Source organism: Notamacropus eugenii, chromosome 3 (genome assembly GCF_028372415.1).
Source record: "Notamacropus eugenii isolate mMacEug1 chromosome 3, mMacEug1.pri_v2, whole genome shotgun sequence".
Taxonomy (NCBI): Eukaryota; Metazoa; Chordata; class Mammalia; order Diprotodontia; family Macropodidae; genus Notamacropus; species Notamacropus eugenii.
The window spans coordinates 429,930,581-429,954,081 of record NC_092874.1 but is presented as its reverse complement, the minus strand read 5'-3'; the positions used below and the strand labels follow the sequence as shown (position 1 = coordinate 429,954,081).

At 41.8% G+C, this 23,501-nt stretch overlaps 1 protein-coding gene across 2 annotated transcripts in view; it reads right to left on the bottom strand.

Moving 5' to 3' along the window:
• Positions 1-23,501, bottom strand: part of SLC6A6 (solute carrier family 6 member 6) — a 137,937-nt gene that overhangs the window by 77,969 nt on the left and 36,467 nt on the right. Inside the window, exon 3 of one of the 2 annotated variants that reach the window (XM_072598376.1) lies at positions 22,526-22,698. The exons of the other annotated variant lie outside the window; for it this stretch is intronic. Coding sequence (XP_072454477.1) covers positions 22,526-22,568 — 43 coding nt within the window. The 5' untranslated portion in view covers positions 22,569-22,698. The remainder of the gene's footprint in view (positions 1-22,525; positions 22,699-23,501) is intronic. 2 annotated transcript variants of the gene reach the window in all.

Here is a 23,501-nt window from a genome sequence, read left to right as displayed (position 1 = left end):
AAGTCATCTTGCTAGTTAATATGAGATCCAGTTTCCTGATTCCTGGGGCAGTACTGTCTCGCTATAGCAACTAGCCTCTATTAAAAAAAAAAAAAAATGGAGCCCTCCTAATCCCTGCCCTTGGCTATAGCAGTATTAAAAACTGCTTAATACCACATGTCCTTTATGGTTCAGTTCCATCATTTTTCAATTGTGTCTAATTCTAGTGATTTGCCATTTCCTTCTCCAGCTCATTTTACAGATGAGGAAACTGAAGCAAACAGGGTTAAGTGACTTGCTCAGGGTCACACAGATAGTGTCTGAGACAGGATTTGAACTCACAAAGAAGTTCCAGGTCTGGTGCTCAGTGCACTATGGTGCCACCTAGCTGTCCTTTACATGATACCATGTAAATGGTTGGGAATGATCAGGTGAATGGATAGACTGCCCATGTGGAGTTTAAGCCAAATTTTGTAAAGTGAGAAGATTGGACTAAGGAATTTATAGGGTCTAGATCTATTCATTCATTCATTCATTCATTCATTCAATCAACAAATCTTCACTAAGCATGTATGAGTTATTCAATGATTTGATGCAGCCACAAGAGACCACTGAAATGATCTATTCCAATCTCCTTACTTTGTAGATCAAAAGAAAATAAAAAACCAGAGTTCAGAGAAGGAATATAGAGTTAGAACTGGATGAGATCACTGAGTCCCTATCTTTTATAGATGAAGAAAAAGACCCCCCTTTTTGATGGGGGTGATTTTGAGTCCAAGTGATGCACCCAAGGTCACAGAAATTAATTAGCAATTGACTGAGTTATGATTTGAACTAAGGTTTGCTTTTCCCCAGCATACCACACCAATTTGTTCAAATCCATGGAGCTGGGCGTAGAACTCAGATCTCTTGACTCCCAACTTACCTTCAATGAGCTGAATAACTCAGGTAAAGAGCTGTCATGTTTTAGCCCAAATTTAATGGTTGGGTTATAGCTGTGCCAACTTGGCCACTCTGTGATTGTCCTTAATTTCAACCCAGGCAAGTCTATGAGGCCAAACAAAAAACCTGGCTTCACTTCCAGAAAAAAAAAAAAAACAATGACATAGACTTTACTAAATACCTTCACCCACTAAAGTCTCAGCATTTATTGTCTATGCGTTTCTTCACCCATGGTCTTGTGGCATCTCATTCTGTTGGTGTCTTGAATGGTTAGCTATATCTTTGTTTTCTGGGTTGTTGTTGGTTTGGTTTTGGTTTTTTGGTTTTTCTCATGTCTCTCACTTCTGGTCAAAGAGACTGTGAGTCTGTAGAGGACTGAATCTTCTTTGTACATCCCCCAGAGCTCCCCGTGACAGAACTTCACACTAATTCTGCAAAGACCTGTTCATTTGGTTTCATTGCTTTAGATCTCTATGGCCAGGGATCTTGCTAGATCTTCCACTGAGGAGTGGGGGATTGGTTCAGGCTTCTGGCTTTAGCAGAGGTACCCATGAGTGCTTAAAAAGCAGATATAGCAAAATTGTCAGCCCCGTCTTGGCTGCTGCATGACCTCCAGCAAATCATCCCTCCCATCTGCAAGCCTTAGAACTCCCCAAAATGCAGGAACACTGCCTCTCCTGTTAGTCACTTCATGTGAATGCCCTTTACATCTTAGCTGCCTGTGGCTAAATCAAAGAGCACTGGCTGGAATCTGAAAATGTCAGTTCTAATCCTGACTCAGATGGACCAGTGGGTGAGTAAATGAGCAAATCAATGTCCACTCCTCCTAGGGAGCAGGATCATAGACCCAATGGTTGGAAGGAATCTTAACAGGCCTCTAACTCCTTCACTTTTACATATGGGGAAACTGAGGCCTGTGAAGGGTGAGTAACTTGTACAAGGTCACACAGCTACTACGTATCAGAAGCAGGGCTCGAACCCAATTTCTGTTGTGCCAATGCCAACTCTCCATACTGTTCCAATACCTGTCTCATGGATGTTGTTAAAAAAGAAAAGCATGATGCAAATCCTAGGTCTTTAACCCTGGGGCAGTGGTTCTTGTAGGAATGATACTGTGCCCAGTGAGAGTCTTTCAAACAGTTCCATGTGTTTTTGATGGCCGACCTTAGTGGTCACTTAGCTGAACTCCTTTGGCAGCAAGATTCTATAGCTATAGGGGGAAATGCAGCTAAATCTAATAGAAAATCTGACTTGTTCAGAATTTCTTAAACAGAAATCTTTGCTGAACAGGAGGACTGTATTCCAGAATCCACAGAAATAGGAGAATTCATATGTGCTGTACTCTCCTGAGATTAATATTCTCCCACGCTCTCACCCCCACCTTTCAGCCCCCTCAGTCATCTGCTGTACTCACATTGGATTTTTTTATAGGTGGCATAAAGGAGGGTGAAGGTTTATATTCATGCCAAGAACCTATTGAATGTAAAAGCATCCAGGATGTGTATTTACTCTGCACCCTATTCTCTCTATCCTTCCCCTCTCCTCTCCTCCTCCTTTCTCTCTTTCTCTGTCTCTCTCCTTTCTCTCTCTTCTCTTCTCTTGCTCCTTTCTCTCTGTCTCTCTCCTTCCCCCCTCCTCTCCTCTCCTCTCTTCCTCCATTCTCTCTCTCTCCTTCCCCCTGCCTCTCCTCTCCTCCTCCTTTCTCTCTTTCTGTCTCTCTTTTCTTTCCCCTCCTCTCCTCTCTTCCTCTTTTCTCTCTCTTTCCTCCCTTCTCTCCTCTCCTCTCCTCTTCTCTCTTCTCTTCCCTTTCTTCCTCTCCCTTGCCCCCACCACTTAAGGATAAGCATGAGTGCAGTGTACCTTGAAAAAAATCATGGAATGTCTGATCTAGAAGGAACCCCAAAAGACCTCCATTTTTTGGAGAAGGAAAGTGGAGCTCAGGAAAGGGAAGTTATTTGCCTAAGATTGGATAGAAAATAAGTGGCATTCATTCACATCCAGAGAAAGAATTAGAGAATGGGAACACAGAATGAAGCAGACTATTTTCTCTTTTGTTATGTTCTGTTTTGTTTTGGTTTGGTTTTTCTCATGGTTTCTCCCATTCATTTTAATTCTTCTATGCAACATAACTAATGCGAAAAGGTGTTTAATAAGAATGTATGTGTAGAGCCCATATAAGATTGCACACCATCTAGGGGAGGGAGGGGGAGAAAATTTAAAACTTATGGAAGTGATTGTTGAAAACTGTAAACAAATACAGTAATAAAAAAGAAAAGAAATGTCATAGAACCCTATAGCTAGAACCCTAACCTCCTAACTCTCAATCCCACTCTACCAGGATACTGAGGATGGTCAATCACCATGTGACTCTGAGTGTGTTCCATGTCGGTCCCCACATCTGGAATGCTCTCCCTCCGGATATCTACTTCCTGGCCTCCCTAGCTTCCTTCAAGGTCATACTAAAGTCCCACCTTCGGGAAGATGCCAATTCTAGATCACATTTAATGCTTATACCTTCCTTTGGAGTTTATCTCCACTTTTCTCAGTCCCTATCTTGTTGATACACAGCTGTTTGCTGCCTATCTCTTTCATTAGATAGTAAGCTCCTTGAGGGCAGAGGCTCTCTTACCAAACAAAAACTTGTTGATTGACAGAGCCAGCTTTCTTAAAATGCCCCTCCTCTAGTCTAAGCACTTTCATTTGTTTAGTCAGAGCTACGCATTTATTAAGCCCCTACCAACTAGTCCCCTTAGTAGCAACATAATAAGATCACTGTGGAGGGAAAGAGTTACCAGCGATGGGGACCAGGAAGGCTTCATGGCAAAGGTAGCATTGAAGGTGAGTCCAGAAGGAAAGAATTCCAGGAGACAAAGGTGAGCCCTCCAGGGATGGGGGAGGCAATTCACCAGCTAGGAGAACAGCAGACAAGGGCCTCAGCCTGAGTGAGCCGAGGCATACAGGAGCAGCCCATAACCATAGGCCACTCCAGCCAGAAAAGACATTCGAAAACACCATCTCAAACTTAGAATGGGCCTTGAATCACAGAATGTTAGAGCTGGAAGGAGCCTTAGCAATCTTCTGGTCCAACAGTCTTCATTTTTCAGAGATGGAAAATGAAGCCAAGAGGGTGAAAGTCTCGAACTGTAGCCTTTATCGCTTCCTCCTGACTGTCTCCATGGCTCTTTCTTTAAGACCTTAATTAACCTTTTCTTATTTTTCACCACTCCCATACTTTTCCTGGGGAGCCATCTGGGAGTCTTCATTTCCAGGATTTTATTGGACTTACTTCTATATTCCCATTTCCCACTGAGTTGGGACCATGGCTAACACCTGAAAACATGTGTAAGTAAACACTAGAATCCCCTCCTTAGTCAATGTACCGAGAGTAACGTCCCATTACAAACTTTGGAGTAAGCAAAGATAACTAGGATACAGTTGGTAATGAGGAGAGATTGTCTCATTCTTGATATTTGTGAAGCTCTCCCACCGGGCATACAGTAGTCACTTAATAAATGCTTCTTGATTGTTTGCTAGTCAATGCCCTCAGAGAACTTTGCACTCCCCTCCCCCCACACAAGAAAAGCAAACCACAGAGATTTTTAAATGGCAGTCAAGTTAAATCACAACACAAGGCAACAATAACAGACTGTCAGGTTCATGCCAAAGGGGTACCAGTGCTATGACAGATGAAGGAAAAAAAGTCAGTAAGGCCTGGAAGAATCTGAGAAGGCAGCATGGAAGAGATGGGCTTTGAACTAGACCTGGGAGGAGGTGCTAGAAATAAGGTGATGAGTTTGAGTTTTTTTGATAACATACAGGCTGGAAGTTAGGAGTATCTTGGAGTATCTCTTCTCATTTCTCCAAACACTATAAGCCAATAATATATGTGAATACCTGATGCATTTTTGAGGCAAGGTTTAGGGGACAAACAAATGGAAAATCTATAGCACTAGGTTATTCTGGAGTAGAAATTGATTACATCCTTTCTTTCTCCAGTGACCAGGAATTTATTCATCTGACAAACATTACTACTGGCATTTAGGTGCCAGAATTTGTGCCAAGCTCTTGGAATGTAGTGACAAAGAGATGACAGTCTTTCCTCTCACCATCTATCCAAAGTTCAAGGAGCCCACAGTGGGAGTAGGAATCTTTGTTTCTTGGGCAAAGAGACTTACACATATTAATAATTACTTATAAATTATATAAATATATAAATAAATAATTAACAAATGCTTAATTGATTTAATTTTCTTATGTCCCATCTATTTGGTCATGACTGTAAAGTGAGAAACTAACAAAGGTAGTTGGGATTGCCTCAGAGTCTGAAGATGGTTTTGTGGGGAAGAATACTTATTTACTTCCAAACAGGTACGGAAGGACAATCAGGCTGGGGTGAGGCAGGGATCACTCCAGTTGTACATTAGTAGGGCCAGAATCCGTCATATTTCCCCCATGCAACCCTTCCTTCCACACACCCCTACCCAAAAAAGACAAAGCTGTAAAGGATTTGGGCTCTTAAGAAGATACTCCAAAGAAAAATCAAGTTGCTAAAATTAGCCTTATTGCCAGAAAAGGTCAATCTAAGACTTCTTGCTAGAAGGGACCAACCTAGAGGTAGTCCAATCCCCCAGGTTTTGTAGGCAGGGGAAAATAAAGCTCAAATAAGTAAAATGGCAGCCAAGGTACATAAAAATTAAATGGTAACCATGGCTACCTGAGTAGAAAGGGAAAGAGCTGGGATTCAAACCCCTTACTAATGCACCACTCTAGGTGCTCCAGACTGAGGCCCCTATGAAAGCTGAAACAGTTCTCCATGGTCCTGTTCCCAGTGCAACCTGGAAGTGGCAATGAGGTCCCAAGAGGGGTAAGAGCTCACGTGAAAAAGGTGTGGGGCATAAGTCCCCACCAGAGGGCAGCACCAGTGTGAGATAAGCAGAGAGGGAGTACCTTTATTTCTGAAAAAAAAGCAATCTACAGAGCTGTCCTTCCACCAAAATGCATTTGGGTACAGAAACATGTGGACACTTGCTAACGTATGTAAGATATCACCTCAGCTATCCTTCCCAGACCCGCTATCAACTCTTTGCAAGAAACATAACAAATGCTGAGTGCATCTGTATGAATGAATCATTAAACATGGCGGATCAAGGCCCAGGCAGCACAAGACAGACTCAGCTTTTGTGGGCTGTTGGGCAGAGGCATTAGTTTTAATGATGGATGGTGTAACCTCAGAACCTGTTGGATGAGGCAATGAAATCTTAGTGATAAATGTCCCTCATGGTTCTTGACCTTAAAATCTTCAGCAAACGTTTATTAAGTATCTAGCATCCATCAAGCTTACATGCAAGTTAGCATGGTGAACACAAAGTGTCCTCGCTCTAAGGAAGTTTGAGAAACAGGTTGAGTTCATTCATTTCATTTTTCATCTTCATCCTTATTAGGCAATTGGTAAAGGATAGAGTTGCTGGGCTTGGATTCAGCAGCCCTAGGGTTCAGTTACTGTCTCTGTAACATCTTTATCAGTTGTGTGACCCTGGACAAATCACCTTATATGCTTCAAGCAAACTCTTGGGACTAAACCTCCAAAGCTTTGTGTCATTTTCTGTCTTTGTGTCTCCAGACCCAACCACAATCCAAGTAGCCATTAGGTGCTTTTTAAATGCAAGCTGACTGGACGCATGAAGCGTCAGAAGCATCTAGCCAGGGAGTTTGTCCCATATCCTACACGTGATAGTATTGTTCTTGGGACCAAGGATAAAGGCAATGGGACACACTAAGGGTGGTAAATGAACGTCTCAAGCTCATGCCATATGAGCACTATTTGAAGGAACTGGTAATGTTTAGCCTCGAGAAGGGGACGCTCCAGGTTATGGACATGAGTGACTCAGGAGGATGGTCATTGCACTTTCTCAACGGAGAATTAATTTTTTATGGAAACAGCAAAAGCCAGTAAGGTCATCTATTTCACCTTTGCTTCTCTCACTTGTCTACAGCCTTAGGGAGGAAAAGAAAATTTTCCCATGAGGCTAAATTATCCTCACTGAGCACCTGATGGCAGTTACCCAGTAGGCATAGTGCCCAGGAGAAGCTAATCCACACCTCCATAGTGCTGCACTTGCACTCTTCAATCTATTTTGGTGGTGAACACATCACAGGGTAAAATAAATTCTCTCCCCCTCCCCAACCTTTTAGCCTTCCCTCCTTTCCCCACATTAAACTATGGGAAAATAATGATAATATTTTCCTATTTCTATTTCCTTAAAAAATTTACAAAGTGTTTTCCTCACAACAGTCCTATAAGGTGTTGTGGAAGTAATAATACTATTATGATCAATAATTGCTACTCTTTTTAAGGCACGTTAAAGTTTGCAAAGCACTGGATAAATATGATCTCGTTTGATCCTCAGCACAACCTGGTGAGTGACAATACCAGAAAGCACCTTAAGGTGGTATTTTAATGCAGGTCTTCCTCACTCTAAGACTACCATTCTATCAAGTGTGCCAAGACCTCTCCCTGCTCTGCCCCTGGCCTTCCATCCCATTTTACAGATCAGTGTCCTAAGACTCAGAGAGGTTCAATCTCTTCCTCAAAGCCACACAGCAAAGAAATGGCAAAGCTGGGATAGAATCTAGGTTTCTTGGCCTCTGCTCCAGGGCATTTTTCCATCACACCATGCTGAGTAAAAACTAATTCCACTTAGGGATTTCCTTTTTATTTATTTATTTTTTATTTTTTCCCTCCTAGAATCTTACAGTTAGCCCTTACTTAGTATAAGAACACCTGGAGTAACACAGAAAGCTTATAAATTTGCCTATCTCCCATTCTCTGTACTGCCCATTTCCATTTCCTTTACTCAAAACTAATCTTCCAAGCCCAGTCTAATTCCCTGAGAGAGGGAGACGTGCACACTGGTGCACACTGGGAGACATTGGGCTCGTCAGGTGCAGAGACCGGATGTGGCCTCGTGTTTATGAGCTATTTAGTCTCTATGCTGAATACAGAAAGGAAAAGCACACACACACACACACACACAAAACAGGAGGCCTATTAAAAGACCATTAGGGTGTTTCTAACATTTGCCCAGTCCTTAAATGACCTTAAATATAAAAGGCCAGTGGGAGTCCTAGCATGTTACTAAGCCAAGAAAACAAGTGTCTTCAGCCTGTTCTCCCTTTCATACATTTTTTGTCCCCATTTAGCAGACTGAGATAAACTGGAGCTCAGCTCAGGAGAGCCTGAGGTATTCAAGTTTCCCTGGAAAACATGGTACTTTACCCTCCTTCCCATTCTTCCTTCAGGAGAAGACAAGCCAAGCTGTTTTGTTCTGTGGTCTTAGGTTTTGTTATAGTTTAATTTAAAAGGGGGAGAGGGGGGCAAGGGAATGGTCCTCAATTTTCTGCCTCAGAGAAAACAGGGTTCTGCCCTTCTTGTCCCAATCCTGGGGTAAGGGCCAGGATGGGAATAGTGGGTGGAGGCGGTGAGGGGAGTGACCATTAATTATTCTATAAGGAGGAAAGGGAGGAGTTCAGAGGAAATGTTGAATAAAGGAAGACTATGGGGTCTTTAAGATTCTTTCCAGCTCTAACATGCCATATTCAATTCAATAAGCAGTAATTCAACAGTTAAAATGGAGAAGGACTGTGCTACTAATACAAACATGCAAAGTTATACAGTTCCTAACCTCAAGGAGTTTACATTCTGGGGACTGGGTGAAGATGTTTAAACAGAAAAAGAAAATGAAGATAATTTGAGGAAAGACATCTCACTAATAACAGGCATTAAAAAAAAATTGGACCAGGGAAGGCTTCCTAAAGAAGGTAGTTGCTAAACTGAACTTTGGGGCAGCTAGGTGCAACAGCGGATAGAAATGACTTGAGTTCAAATTCAGCCTCAGACACTTACTAACTGTGTGACCTTGGGCAAGTCATTTCATTTGATTAATCTGATCTTCGGTTTCCTCACCTGTAAAATGAGCTAGAGAAGGAAATGGCAAATCACTCCAGTATCTTTGCCAAGAAAACCCCTAATAGGGTTACGAAGGGTCAGACATGACTGAAAAATGACTGAACGAACAAAAGCTGAGTTTGGAAGGAAGCTAGGCATCTACAGAAGCAGAGGTGAGAAGGTGGTGTATTTTATGCAGGTGGGATGGCCTGTGCAAAGACATGGGGGCTGGAAAAGGAAAGTGAACCTCAGGCAAAAAGCAAGTAAGCCTCTCTGGCCAAAATGGAGGACTTATGAATAGAATTCAGGAGAGGCAGGATGGATCCAGACAATTTTTAGAGTTTGTATCTTGTCCTAGAGGCAACAAGATGACGTTAAAAAAAAATTCTTGAGTTAGGCAGTGACACAGGCAAGCCTTTGCTTTTAGGAAGACTATTGTAAGCAATTTTATGGAAGATAAGGAGATCTGCAATATATGTATATACATACATATATGTGTATGTGTATTTATACATACATATATATATATATAAAACCACTTCTCACTAAGATTGTTTTGTTTTGAAAAATATTTTTCATTCAAAATATCAGTTATGTTAACATACTTTTTTTATTTTCAAACGAATTAATATTTTATAAATCTGCTTTAATTACTAGCAAATATTAAAAGATACAAACAAAAGTTCTTGGGGGTTCTTAATAATTTCTAACCATGTAGGGGTCTTGAGACCAAAAAGTCTGAGAACTGCTGAGCAGAGTATCTGGTTATGTGAATGGGGAGAAAGGGAAGAGACTGATTCCTTGCTATCCAGTAGTTCTTAACACCTGCAGGCCTCTCAGTCCAGTGAGGTTCAAGCACTCCAAGAGGTTTATGAACAAAGGGCCACCAACCATTGGCAATCTCCTCTTTATTTAGCTCCAATAAAACATGCAGTATGAGAATAGGCAAAGTTTGCATCTACAGTTTCATATTAATTATGAAATTATTAATTGATTAATAAACTCAGTTTACTTAAAGTTGTTAATGAATTCATGGCAGTTGTTTGTCATTGAGTACTTTTTCCCCATCAGTGCATATCTGCTATCCTCTGCAGGTCTTCAAAACTTTTTGATGTTAAAAAGACTTCATATTCAAACATTTGGGGATTACTCCTCTAAACCCTCCCTTCCCCTCCTATACACTCCTCCTTGACTGACAGATGAGGAAACTGAGATCGAGGTAATGAAACAAACTTCCTCATATTTATAGGGCAATCTGGTCACAAAGTTAATATTGTCTAAAGTCTCCTGACTTTGAGTGCAGTGTGCTTTTCCCTGTATCCTAATGCTAATGTTGTCTAATAATTATTTCAGTTTAGGGGAAACAGAGGTAATGTTCTGTCTCCTGGCAGAGGGAAAGGAGCAAGCTCACTGGGCTGGGAAGGCAGGGGTTCTAGTCTGGAGAGAGGGAGCGAAGGCTGCTAGCATTCACGAATGGAGATCCCACGCTGAGTTGTCTGGGTATTTAAGTCAGAAGATCAGCGTTCAAATTCCAGCTCTGCCTTTTATCTATGGAAATTTGTGTAATTTATTTAACTTCTTGGGCTGATCAAATCTGCAAAAAGAGGGGATTAGATTAAAGGTCCTTTCAGCTCTAAATCTATCCACCCATCAACAAGCATTATGAATCTGAGGGAAAGGAAATAGGAAATTATATACTGCCTACTGTGTGCCAGGCACTGTGCTAAGTGCTTTATAAAGACTGCATTTCATCATCACAACAACGAGAGGTAGGTACTATTACTGTCCCTATTTTACAGTTGAGGAAACTGGGGTAGACAGTGGTGAAATGACTTACCCAGGATGACATAACTAAGTGTGAGGCAAAGCAAAACAGTCCAAGACCACCAGAAGCTTAGATTCTAGGGAGGGAGATAACATGAAGAAACAGAGACACAAAAGGAGACAGAGAAAGAGAGAGAGAGACAGAGAGACAGAGACAGAGAGACAGAGACAGAGAGAAATAGAGAGACAGAGAGACAGAGAGAGACAGAGAGAAGACAATGGAGCTTATAATTATATGTCTTATCTCCCCTACTTTTTAGGCTCCTCAAAGAACATGGATTAGGCATTATTTTCTCAGTGTATAAAAAACACCAAGAGTAGTGTCTCATCCACGGTAGGAATGATAGATAAATAGGTAGGTAGGTAGATACACAGATATATGGATAGATACATGGATAGATACACAGATTTGTACACAGATACATAGATTGATACACAGATACATGGATACATAGATCAATACACAGATTAAGACATGGATACACAAACAGGTGAGAAATATCTAGAAAAATTGAATTGAAATTAATAGCTCTATGACCTACTTAGACAGTTTGCTTTCTGCTCACTGGTCTTTAAGCTTTCTCTTCTGCAAAATGAAGCTGGATGAGGCCTCTGAAGTGTCTTCCAGTTCCAAGCTTACAGGACTGAGTAAAGTATATGTGTTCAGTAAATCTTGCTCATTTATTTCTCAGGGGTTAATAGGAGGTATGGATAGGGCAGAGCAGAGCATGAACCACCTAGCTATGTGCTGGGTGAGCCCAAGGCCTGGGAACAATGTGCCCAGCAGCTGCCTGGCTGGACACATCTAGACGTTCCCAAGGTCAATAAATACAAGTCATTTACTCACTATTAACAAGTCCCTCAGGACATCTCTTACCAATGCCAAGGCCATTCCCTTCCTCATTAAGTTGCCCTTAGTGAAATCTGTTCCCCAACAGGTAGACACTGCCCCCAATGGGAAGTTCCCAGTGGCCAGCGTCTCTTCTCCCTATCCCCACCCTTCAACTACGGAAAGCCCCATTGGGTGAACTTCATGTGCTCTGGGTCCAGCTCAGAACTGAGCCCCATAGAACTCAAGGTTCTCATGGCTACACAATAGAATATCAGCACTAGGGAGAGTCTGAGCACATTTTATGTCAAGAGCTAGAAAGTTAGGACATAAAATGTTAGAACTAGAAGCAATTTCAGAAAACAAACACAGATGGAGGGGACCTTGGAACAAAGAGGCTTAGAACCAGAAGGGAACTTAGAACATGGAATGCTAAAACTGGAAGGGCTTAGAATATGGGTTAGCCTTCAAATGATCATTTGGTTCAGCTTTGTCATTTGAGAGATGAGGAAAGTAAAGTGTGAAGGTAGAGGAATGACTCGCCTCAGGGTCACTGAGGCAGGGCTAGCATCCCCAGGTCAGTGTTCTTCTGCTTTCTTCCTCATCCAAGGACATCCACTCTGGCACACAGTAGGTCCTTAATACTTACTTACTGAATGGAAAATCAGTCTACCCCTTCCTGGGGGTGCCCAGGACTTGGGAAGGGACCTCAGAGCCCATCCAGGCTGTTTTATTTTACCGTTGGGGGAACTGAAGCCTAGGGAGATGAGATGATGACCTCTTAAGGTCACACTCATCTTAAGCATGAGAAATAGGTCCTCAATCTATACAACCAATGGTCCTTCCACCCTAACACTCATCAGCCTCAGGGAGCAATGGGTTATGTTGGGAAAAACCATAGGCAGAGATTCAGAAACTTTGAATTTCAGCTTCAGTTATACCTCTGCCTTGTCATGTGTGACTTGAAGCAAGTCATTCTTTTCCTGGGTCCTAGTTCTTTGTTGGGATGATAGCTACACCCCAACAGCTGGGAAAGGTGACTATGTGAAGCTGCAAAATAACGCTGCAGTTAGCATAGTACCTGACACATAGTAGGTGCTTAATAAATGTTGATTGCTTTGAATTTAGAGTCAGAGGACTTGGATTCTATTCCTAGCCCTATAGTTCACAATAGGCAACATGATATAGGAGCTAGAGCACTGAACTTAGGCAGGAAGACTTCGGTTTCAAATCCTGCTTTAGACTTTAGCTGTGTTACCCTAGGCAAGTTACTTAACATCTATCTGCTTCAAGTTTCCTCATTTGTAAAATGAGGGAAGATGGACTCTAAGATTTCTTCTAGCTGCAAACCTATGATGCTGTGACCTCAGTGATCCCTTACAGATGAATGTCCTTATCTGTAAAAGGACCTCTAAAGGTCCCTTCCAAATCTAAATGCCATTGACTGAGGATGGCAGGGCTTTCTACAGGTAGGGATTTGTAGCCCAGCCTCCCTTCCTTTTTAATAGAAAACTGCAATTAGGCAAGCAGGCACTTGGAGATTCCCCAGACTCAGGACCATAGAAAAGGCATCACAAAATATGCTTTGTGTGGACAACAGGTGGTGCCCCATGGCTCCAAACGAAGTGTCCTCAAGAGTGAACCAGAGACTATAGAGCAGCCGAAGAAAAAGGGAAAGCACCTGGTGAGAGTCTGTTTGCATAACTTTCCCAAAACACTTTCACAGCTCATTCTGGTCTCCACTCAGAAGCCAGGGAGGCAAGCAAGGCAGGTGTTACTAGCCCAAGTATGACACCCACATTTTGCTGGGAAGAAGTGAGACCCAGAGAGGGTCACCCAATCACAGTGTTTGAGCTGGAAGCAAACTTGGGAACTATCCAGTCCAACCTCCATTTTACAGATGAGAAAACTGAGGCCCAGAAAAGGGAAAGGACTTGGGGAGTCTCCTACCCTCTTTGTGAGTTCCGCCAAGGTTCTTTTCTAACTGGAGGGAATGAGAGAATCGTACATCCTCTACTAGTTAAAATAGGACTGCCCCCTAATTCTGATGAGCTGAAAGAGCCAGAGGCCCTGGGTTCTAGTCCTGTCTAAAAGTGTGACCTCAGGCAACTCACTTCCTAAGTCGGGGCTTAATTTCCTTCTAGAAATGAAAACCTAATGAAGTAGAGGGCAGAAAGAAGGGTCCCCACAAATCCCAAAGTAGTCACAGCAGCATTTCTTATGGTCATCAAGAACCTGAAACAAAATCAATGCCCTTCAACTGGGAAATGTCTAAATGAGTTGTACCAGATGATTGTAACAGAATAAAACAGTGCAGTAAGAAAAGGTACATGGGAAGAATTTGGGGAAACATGGGAAAGCTTATAGGAACCAACAAAGAGTGATGTAAGCAGGACCAGGAACACAGCAGATACAATGAGTGGAAATGACAATGAGACAATGACAAAACAAACTGAAGTCACCTACAGAATTGCAATGACCAGTCTGGACCCTAGAGAATTAGTGAAAAAAATTATGCACCTCCATCACTTTCTAGCAGAACTGAGGGACCATCGGTACAGAACACCGCAGATGCTGACAAAATGAGCTGATATGTTCATTTTTGCTGAAATACAAACTTATAGCGGGTCAACTCTTTGAGCAGGGAGAGAGAGGGCTATATGAATCATGAAATAAAGGTCATGGAAAAACAAAAGGTCACAGTTTGTTTAAAAAGCTAATGAGGAGTTGGCTCTAGCTAGCACAGCACTTGGCACTTAGTAAATGTATGTTGACCACTTTAATTCTTCTTAGCTCTACCATCCTAGATGTTGAGGTCTGGGTGCTAGGCCTAGTTTTTCCATTAACCATCTGAGCTGGTCTTACACAAGTACTCCTCCTGACTCCCCCAGACAAGCAGCAATCATCTTGCCATTGCCAGAGAGTTAACCTTTAGAGCAGAATCCTTCTGCTCAGGTTTATTACCTGTCCTTGGGTTTTTAGAGGAAAATGAATGCCTAAGAGGCTGGGTCTCTCCACCACGTTTGCTGTTCCTGCTGAAAATATCAGGGCTTGATATCATTCTCTGTAGGCCAAGAGTTCAGATTCTCATCTCACTGAATCTTCTGGTTATAAAACTAGTCCTCTTCTACTCAAGGAAATCTTTGAAATTTGGGGGCCCAAGTTAAATTTATACATGCATGCCTGCATACAAATACATTACAATATGTGTGTGTAAAATTACATAGTATATCATATATATACTACATACTATGAATACTATGTATACTATTTATAATACACATGGATATAAACGTTTACATGTAAATATTTATGTATAAATAAAAATTTAACCCTGGTCGCCCCAACCAAGAAGATACATGTATAGCATAGATGTAGATATATAGATTTGCGTATATGTATGCACATATATAGATATATAGATATATACATATATTCTATTTGCTTATCTCTTGAGCCACACCAAAAGCCTCTAAATTCCTTGGCTTATTTCAGGCAAGAAATGAAAGTCAAGACTGATTACTGATATGAAAAGTAAAGAAAACCAGGAAATGTCCTCCAAGCATCTGAAAAGCAGAAACTGATAAAATAGTAGAAGTTGGTGGTTGGAGTGGGTTAAAGGCCACTGCCCCTACACAGTCTGTTCTACTTTGAATTGCAAAGGAGGAGAAAGAAAGGAGAAAACCAGCTCTAAATGGCAGGATCTTCTGTTTCTCTCCAAAGCAAGTGAAAATGGTGAATTTCTTTTAGCATCTGAGAGGGTAGAGATTTCCAAAAGTCTCGGTGCAAGTTAATAATTGCTAACATTTATATAGAACCTACTGTGTGCCAAGTGCATCTCATTTTATCCACAGCCCTGGGAGCTATTATTATCCTCATGTTACAGATGAGGAAACTGTGGCAGAGAGGTTAAAGTGACTTGCTTAGGGTTACACAACTATGAAGTATCTGAGGCCAGATGTGAATTCAGGTCTTTTTTCACTGCAGTATCCACTGTGCAAGCTTTATTAGCTTAATAAGGGAAGGACAGAAGGAAGGAAAGAAGGAAGGAACTTAATACGCTTTATTGGCTTGAAGCTGCACTGAGACTTTTGGACTGGTATGTAATTAATAGGAATTTCTATGAAGAGCATGATTGAAACTTAACAGAGAAATGCATTAGGCCTCTGAGGGAGATACAGACGATCTAGTTCCTGCCCTCAGTAAGTTTATAATCTAAGCCCCATATTCCAAAATACTTCCCAATTTTAACATTCAATGGTTTTCCTAATTTGTAAAATGAGCATTACTATCCTAGAGCTGGTGACCAAATAGAGTCATAGTAAGATTCAAAATGAAAAAAGGTATTCAAAGCATTTGGGCTCTATAAATATAAATGAGCTATTATTAGGCCAAGGTAACTTCAGGCCTTGCTAGCCTTCCCCTCCCTAGCCCAAAGGGTAGTAGTAACTGGAGGCAGAAGGGGGAGAATCACTGACATCCTGAGAAGTAGAAAAAAGACCTTGTCTTTCACTCATCTCCCCCCACCCCCCACCTGATGAGTAGGCTCACCCCCTCCCTGGGGGTGACTGAATGGGAACATTCTTCCGGGACCCACTCTCTCTGTGGGTGCAGATATTTCTGGCTTGCTGCAGACTGACCCTAGAGTTCAAACTTAATTATAATCCCAACTTCTCATGGCAGCCTCCACAAGACACATTGTACTGTCACAGTGGGGAATCAGAGGCTGCTGTTCCTTCAAGAACTAAACAGGGGGACCTCTACTAAGTTTTAAAAATCTTGGCTGTGCTCTTTGAGATCTAGGTACAGTTTACATGCAGCTAAAAAGGGGGGAGAAGGGAGTGGGGAGGATGATGTCATTTCTGCCTAGGCATTCTTTTATAAGGGTGTGAAACTGTAAAACTAAAATTTTTGTTGCAATTTAAATTTTGCAAAGTGCTAAACACACAATTATTTCATTTGTGCCCCATTAAAAATCCTAAGGTAGGTACTGCAGGTATTATTTTACAGATCAGGAAACTGGGGCTCAGGATTTGACTCTCTGATTCCTCTTTCTACTCTACCACACTTCTCCATTTTCTGTTGGCCTGCATACTCATAGCTCCTAGGACCCCAGAAGGAAACAATAATAAGAAGACAGAAGGTTAAGCCTCAAAGAAACCTGGCCCAATTCTTCTGAACTCCCTTCATCCTGAGAATAAGGTGTGGTACCCACACCAGAGAAGGTTCCAGCTATACATACAACAATGGGAATCCCCTGATAGGAGATGATCATCCAAACTTTACCTACAACCTCCTGGTATGACAGGCAGTCCGTAAATATTCATTAAGGGCCTACTGTGCTCTAGGCACTGTGCTAACCAATGGTGAATACAACCAAAGGCAAAAGACAGTCCCTACCCTCAAGGTGGTCATGTTCTGATGGGGGAGACAACTGCCAACAACTATGGACAAACAAGGTATAGACAGCATCCATTAGAAATAACCAACAGAGGGAAGGTGCTGTGATTAAGGATGAGTGGGAAGGGGCTCCCTGGAGAGGGTGGGGCTTTAGCTGAGACTTGAAGGAAACCAAGAGGCTGAGGGGAACACTATAGACTTGGGGACAGCCAGTAAAAATGCTGGGAGTCAAGAGATGGACAGCCAACAGGCCAGCGTCACTGAATTTCAGAGTACAGGTGGCCAGCTGTAAGGGGTAAGAAGACCAAGGCTCACTACCTTTGTTAAGTCCTTTCCATCTTTGGGCAGATCTTGTCTACTCATTAGGGTGGGTTTCCTTTCTGACTTAACCTTCCACAGCTGTTCCCAGTTCTGCCCTAAGGGGCCTCTTCCACAAGAGAGCCTTTTGCCTCCTTTCTCAAATATATAGAAAACTGAGTCAAATTTATTAGAATACAAGTCATTCCCCAATTGATAAATGGCCAAAGGACATGAACGGGCTGTTTTAAGATGAAGATATTAAAGCTATCTATGATCATATGAAAAATGTTCTAAATCACTATTGATTAGAGAAAAGCAAATTAAAACAACTCTGAGATACCACCAGATATCTATCAGATTGACTAATATGACAGAAAAAGAAAATGATAAATGTTGGAGAAGATGTGGGAAAATTGGGACACTGATGCATTGTTGGTGGAGTTGTGAACTGATCCAACCATTCTGGAAAGCAATTTGGAACTATGCCCAAAGGGCAAGCAAACAATGCATAGCCTTGGTTTCTGCAATAGCACTACTAAGTCTGTATCCCAAAGAGATCATAAAAAAAGCAAAAGGACCTACATGCACAAAAATATTTACAAACAGCTCTTTTTGCGGTGGCAAACAATTGGAAGTTGAGGGAATGTCCATCCATTGGGGAATGGCTGAACAGGTTGTGGCATATGGATGTAATGGAATATTAGTGCTATAAGAAATGATGAAAAGGTGAATTTCAGAAAAACCTGGAAAGACTTACATGAACTGATGCTGAGAGAAGGGAGCAGAACCAGAACGTTGTACACAGTAACAGCAACATTGTACAATGATCAGCTATGGATGACTTAGCTCTTCTCAACAATACGATGATTCAAGACAATTCCAAAAGACTCACGATAGAAAATGCTGTCCACATCCAGAGAAAGAATTATGGAGTCTGAATGCTGATGGAAGCATAGTATTTTCACTTTTGTGTTGTTGTTTTTGTGGGTAGGTATGGGTTTTCCCTTTTGTTCTGTTTCTTCTTTCACAATGTGACTAATGTGGAAATATGTTAATATGATTGCACATGTATAACCTATATCCTATTGCTTAATGTTGGGGGGGAGGAGGGAGGGAGAAAATTTTGGAACTCAAAATCTTAAAAAAAAATGGATGTTGAAAACTATCTCTATATGTAATTGAAAAAAAATAGTATTTACAAAAAAGAAGAAGAGCCTTTTAAATACTTCCAAGATCTTCTAGTGGAACCTGCAGCCTCAAGGCCATATGTGGCTCTCTAGGTCCTCAAGTTCAGCCCTTTGATTGAATCCAAACCTCACAAAACTTGTCAAAAGGCAGCACCCCAAGGATCTAGAAGGCCACATGTGGTCTTGAAGTCACAAGTTCCTCACCCCTGTTCTAGTCCAAGACAGTTATCTTACCAGTAAAGGAACTGAGTCACTCATCCTATGTCATCATGGAAGCAGGCCTAGGTCTCCAACAGAATCAGGACTTTTCCCACTCCCCTAAAATTGTGCTGCCTGCCACAGTCATGGGTTTAGATCTCACGCCATTTTTTTCTTTTTTTCCTGTATTCCCCTTGCATGCCAGACAATCAATAAACATTTATTCGATGCCTCCTGTCTTCCAGGCACCTTGCTAAGCACTGGCAATACAAAAACAGGCAAAAGACAGTCCTTGGTCTCAAGAAGCTCAGGTTGGTGGGAATATCGATGCAGGATCCCTTCCTGTCCAGTCTGGATCTTGTTCTAGTCTCTGATATCAGTTACTTCAGAGCATAAGTACAGTCAGTGAATTCACATCGCTTTAAAAAAAAAGAAAAGAAAGAAATAATCACCCAAGCCCTCCTCCTCCCTCTGACCACCACACACCATCAGGACTCAGGGCTCCAGGGCACCACTGCTATCATCTGCATTGGAATCCATTACCCAAGACAGGAATATAAACAAGATGAACTAGAGATTTCCCAAAGTGCCCTCCTGAGGTACAGATAAAGTACACTCATCTTGGCCTAGTGAAGGAGGAAGCTTCTCTGAACTAATTAAATCTAAGATATACCCAATCCAGTCTAATCCAACAAAGATTATAAGCTCTTGCTGTGGGCACAGCGCTGTGGAAAGGGGTGGAGAGATAAAAGGATAAATAAGAAAGGGTCCCTACCCTCATGGAGATTACATTCTAATTGTGCCTTTTCCCCTACTGATCAACATGCATTCATTAATGGATACCAAGACAATAATAAAACAATCGTCCTAGGCAGAAACCTCACATTTTATTGGGTGAAACAATTATGTCCACATGAATATAACCAAAGGAAATACGTGGTCATCGGTGGGGAGAGGAGAGAATAACTAGAAACCAGGGGGAATCAGCAAAGGCCTTGGGAAGGGATGACACTTGGGCTAAGCCTTCAAAGGAAGGTAGAGATTCAAAGGAAATAGATGGAAAATTAATTATTATGGATAAGAAAGCATGATGAGCAATGAAAACTTTTCTTTGCAAAGGCCAAAGAGTTTGCATATTGGAAGGCCATATGTGTTGATGATTCAATTCATAATATTTTTAAAATGAAAGACAAAGTAGGACTGTCTATAAGTCAATGTCATTTTTTATAAAATTCAGAAATTGACAAGGCAACGAGATCAGGTGGCCAAGTGTTTGTCTAGTAGAAGTAACGTAAGGGACCTGAACAAACCCAGAAGGATTCGTCATTAACTTCTCAACTGTGCGGAAAAAATGTACAGAAACAGGTGCTTCTAAAGTGCTTCACGGATCTTTGTTCAAATAATTAAGGCCTTCCTTTCTTATACTATGACAGGTCTTAGCTAATAACCCTCTCTTCACAAAGAGTGGAAAGGGCTCAACTCTAACCTGACCCGGAACAAGTCCAGTTGGAATCAGTAAGGCTTCAGTACAGAGAAAATCTTTCAGTTCCCCTCTTTCTTCCAATGCCCTGGTGTAAATATTACCAGAGTTAAGCAGCTTGGGAAATGGCAGAAATCAGAAGCCTCAAAAGCTGACAGTGAATCAGCAGCCACTGGGGTCTACTCCTGACTCTTAATGACTCAGAGCAAAACTCTGGATAAGTCACATTTTCTACATTGAGTTAGTTCCCCTTTTTGTGAAATGGGGCCTGAGCCACTTACAGTGCATAGGGCAGGGGAGGAAGGGGGAGAGGAGAAAGGGAAGATGGGAGATGGGGGCAGGGCACAAAACCTACTGCAAGGGATGCCAAAACTTTTGAGTGCGGGGATAAAGTGGAATATTTCAGAAAGAACTGAATGAATGAACAAAGAACCCAGAGTTAGGAGATTTGGGTTATGGCTGCTTGACTTTTCTTGTTCCTTTCTCTGTGGAAAAAAACAAAAACAACTTGAGGGTTCATCTTCTCTAGGTCATCTCTCTAAAATTCCCTCCCAGCCCTTACACTCTATAAAGCCTCTGCATCTAAATAGAATTATAGTTCCGTTTCTGACAACTTCCCCTTTGAGAAACCAAGGGCTATGTCTCATTCAGTTCTACAAAACAAACACTCTGATTCTCTATGTAGAAACTGGAAGTATAAAGGGCTCCACTGAATCCTTGACTTTGGATGCCTGGACACCTTACAAACAGTCCATCATCCAAAAGAACAATTCCATATATTTCCAAATTTCTTCTCTCCTCTCTCCCCACCCAATGAGGAAATACTCAGTGAAGGAAATTTAGGTGAGAAGAGTTGGTTGGATTGGTTGGACTAGATACATCTCTGTGGTCCCTCCCATGCTGTTCTCAAGTTCTAGGCTCCTAGGAATGGAAGAAAATTGCAGGTGTCAGGAGATCACAGCTATTTATCCTCTCAGGGTATAAGCCTTCTTGCCATGGTTGGTTTATCATTGCAGCTATACCCCACTTCTTCAGCTGCCAGACTTCTGGTAATCTTCCTCATCTGGAATACGGGCAAAAACCTGCAAATGAGGAAGCCTCAGAGCCTCTGAAATAGTCACAAAGTTCATTAGTTGTAGGAGAACCCCTAGGATCTTCAGTGAGCCAATTTAGTCTTACTTTATACACAGTTCACACAATTCAAATCAATTTGGTTTTGTATGGTGTCTTCTTCCATTTGAATGTGGGCTCCTTGAGGGCAAGGACTATAATGTTTGCTTATATTGGTATTCTCCAGAGGTTAGTACATCTATATAATAAAAATTAATAACAGAGGATGGGGGAGGATGCATCCCAGAAAAGAAATAGCTGACAATCTCTCACAGATGGAAGAGGAAAAATAATTATAAAAATCAGTCTAGGGTCATTTTGTGTAGGGGCAAATTGTTTCCCATGTATACCCCAACAGGCACTGAAGGGATGATTCATTGTATTTCAGCCCAGTTCACTCTTTAATTTTCATAATGAAGTTCCCCTGACACCATGAAAAGATTCCATAGTGTTCAGTTTCCTGTATCTTTGTCCTTTATGTTTGAAGAGCACCATGACTTTAGGAAGGTGATATTGTGACTTGCAAGTAGATTGAATTAAAGTGAGGCAGGGCTGTGCAAAATCACCAGCCCCACTCTTTCCTCCAGAGCCATCTGAGTCCAGTGGCAAGATATAGATCAGGATGACTGGAGATGGACCAGGATGCAGTGGGAGACCTTGGCCTTTTTAAGCTAAGGTTTTTTCCAGGTGTCAGTTTGTCTGAGGTAATTCCCATTCAGTGATTAAGGCTGGGTAAGAAATGGGGCAAAGAATGACCTCTTTTACCTAGTGAAAAAAATCAGTCTTGATGTTGCATTTAAGAAGTCAGGGAAGTGAGTAATTCATTAGAAAGATCTCTGGTTAAAATTTAAACAATGCTAGCATTTGAAGGAGAATTCACCTCTGTGAGACAGTTCCCTTTTGCGCAACGTCAGATAAACAAGATGCCCCTGGATGTGCTTTGATTTCCAAAATGAGGTTTTGGCCAAAAGATCTTGGATCTCATTGGTCATCTCCCCCTCTACCAGTCTTACCTTGTCTTCTCCATTTCCATAGGCAGAAAAAGTCTAGAAATACATGGTATTTTCCATAATGAGGGCAGATCTGACTTCAATGAGAGGGGGAAACAGGCCCAGAAAGGAAAAGTGATTTGTCTCCCATTTTCTAACGCTGAGTGACACAGGGTTATTATAATCTAAGTAGTTAAATTAAGAACTCAATATAATCCAAACCTGGGTATACTGCATTCATAGCTAATTCTGTCACGTGAGAGCTGCTTTAGAGGAATGATGTCCAACACGCTAAGCCCACTTAGATGGTAGCTCCAGCTAGGTAGAAAGAGAAAATCTCACCTTCAAAATCCATAGCAGGCAGTGGACGAAGCTCATACTCCATGCGCCCAACTGGAGTTTCTTATCCCCACCTTCTCCACTACCGTTAAACCTGCTCTTCCTCTTCTCTCTGTTCCTTACTTTGGAGATCTTTGGTTCTTCCTCTTTCTTGCCTCCCACATATGATCCAATTCCTAAAGTTGGACATCGTCTTTTGTACTTATTATTGGCTATGTTCCTGCGAAGGCCTAAGTGATTGAATCTGATACAGGGAACACCTTCCCCTACAGAGGTTGGCACCATTGCTACAATTTATAAATCAGTTGCCTAAAGCACCAAGAAGTGACTTGCTCTGGACCACAGAGCCAATATGCATCAAAAGGTGGAGGTCTTCTTGGTGCAGAGGCCAACTAGCTCATTATCCATTATACTGCAAACATCTTCTTCCCCAAGAAGCTTGAAGTTGTTTGATTGTTGAATGTTGTTTGATTCAACTTTCCTGATACTGTCCTCCTTCCTCTACATTCCCATTTTTCCCATTGCTACCACCCTAGTACAGATCTTCATTAGTATCCCTTCCCCTGGACAATATGGTACCATAACTTTCTAACAGGTTTTCTCTCCCACCTCAGTTCTGTCTCTTGACTTTCATGGTATTGCCAGAATAATCTTCCATGGCTCCCCATTACCCACTGAATAAAGTTCAAGCTCTCCTGCATGGCACTCAAGGCCCTCCACCATGTGAGACCATCCTAACTTCTAGACTGCCTTTATTCCTCCCCATTCCTGGCTTTTTTGTCAGCCCTTTCATTTCCCATCTCCACACTTGTGTCAGCTGCTCCTTATGCCTGGAGTTAGCCAGCTGTCCTTTCTCTTGCTGAATTTCTGCCAACTTTGAAAGCTTAACTTAAAATGCCACCTTCTCTAGGAAGCCTTTCCTGATCTTCTCTCCAATGACTGTCATAGTTTTTTCTCCCCACAAAGAACTTTTGGGGCA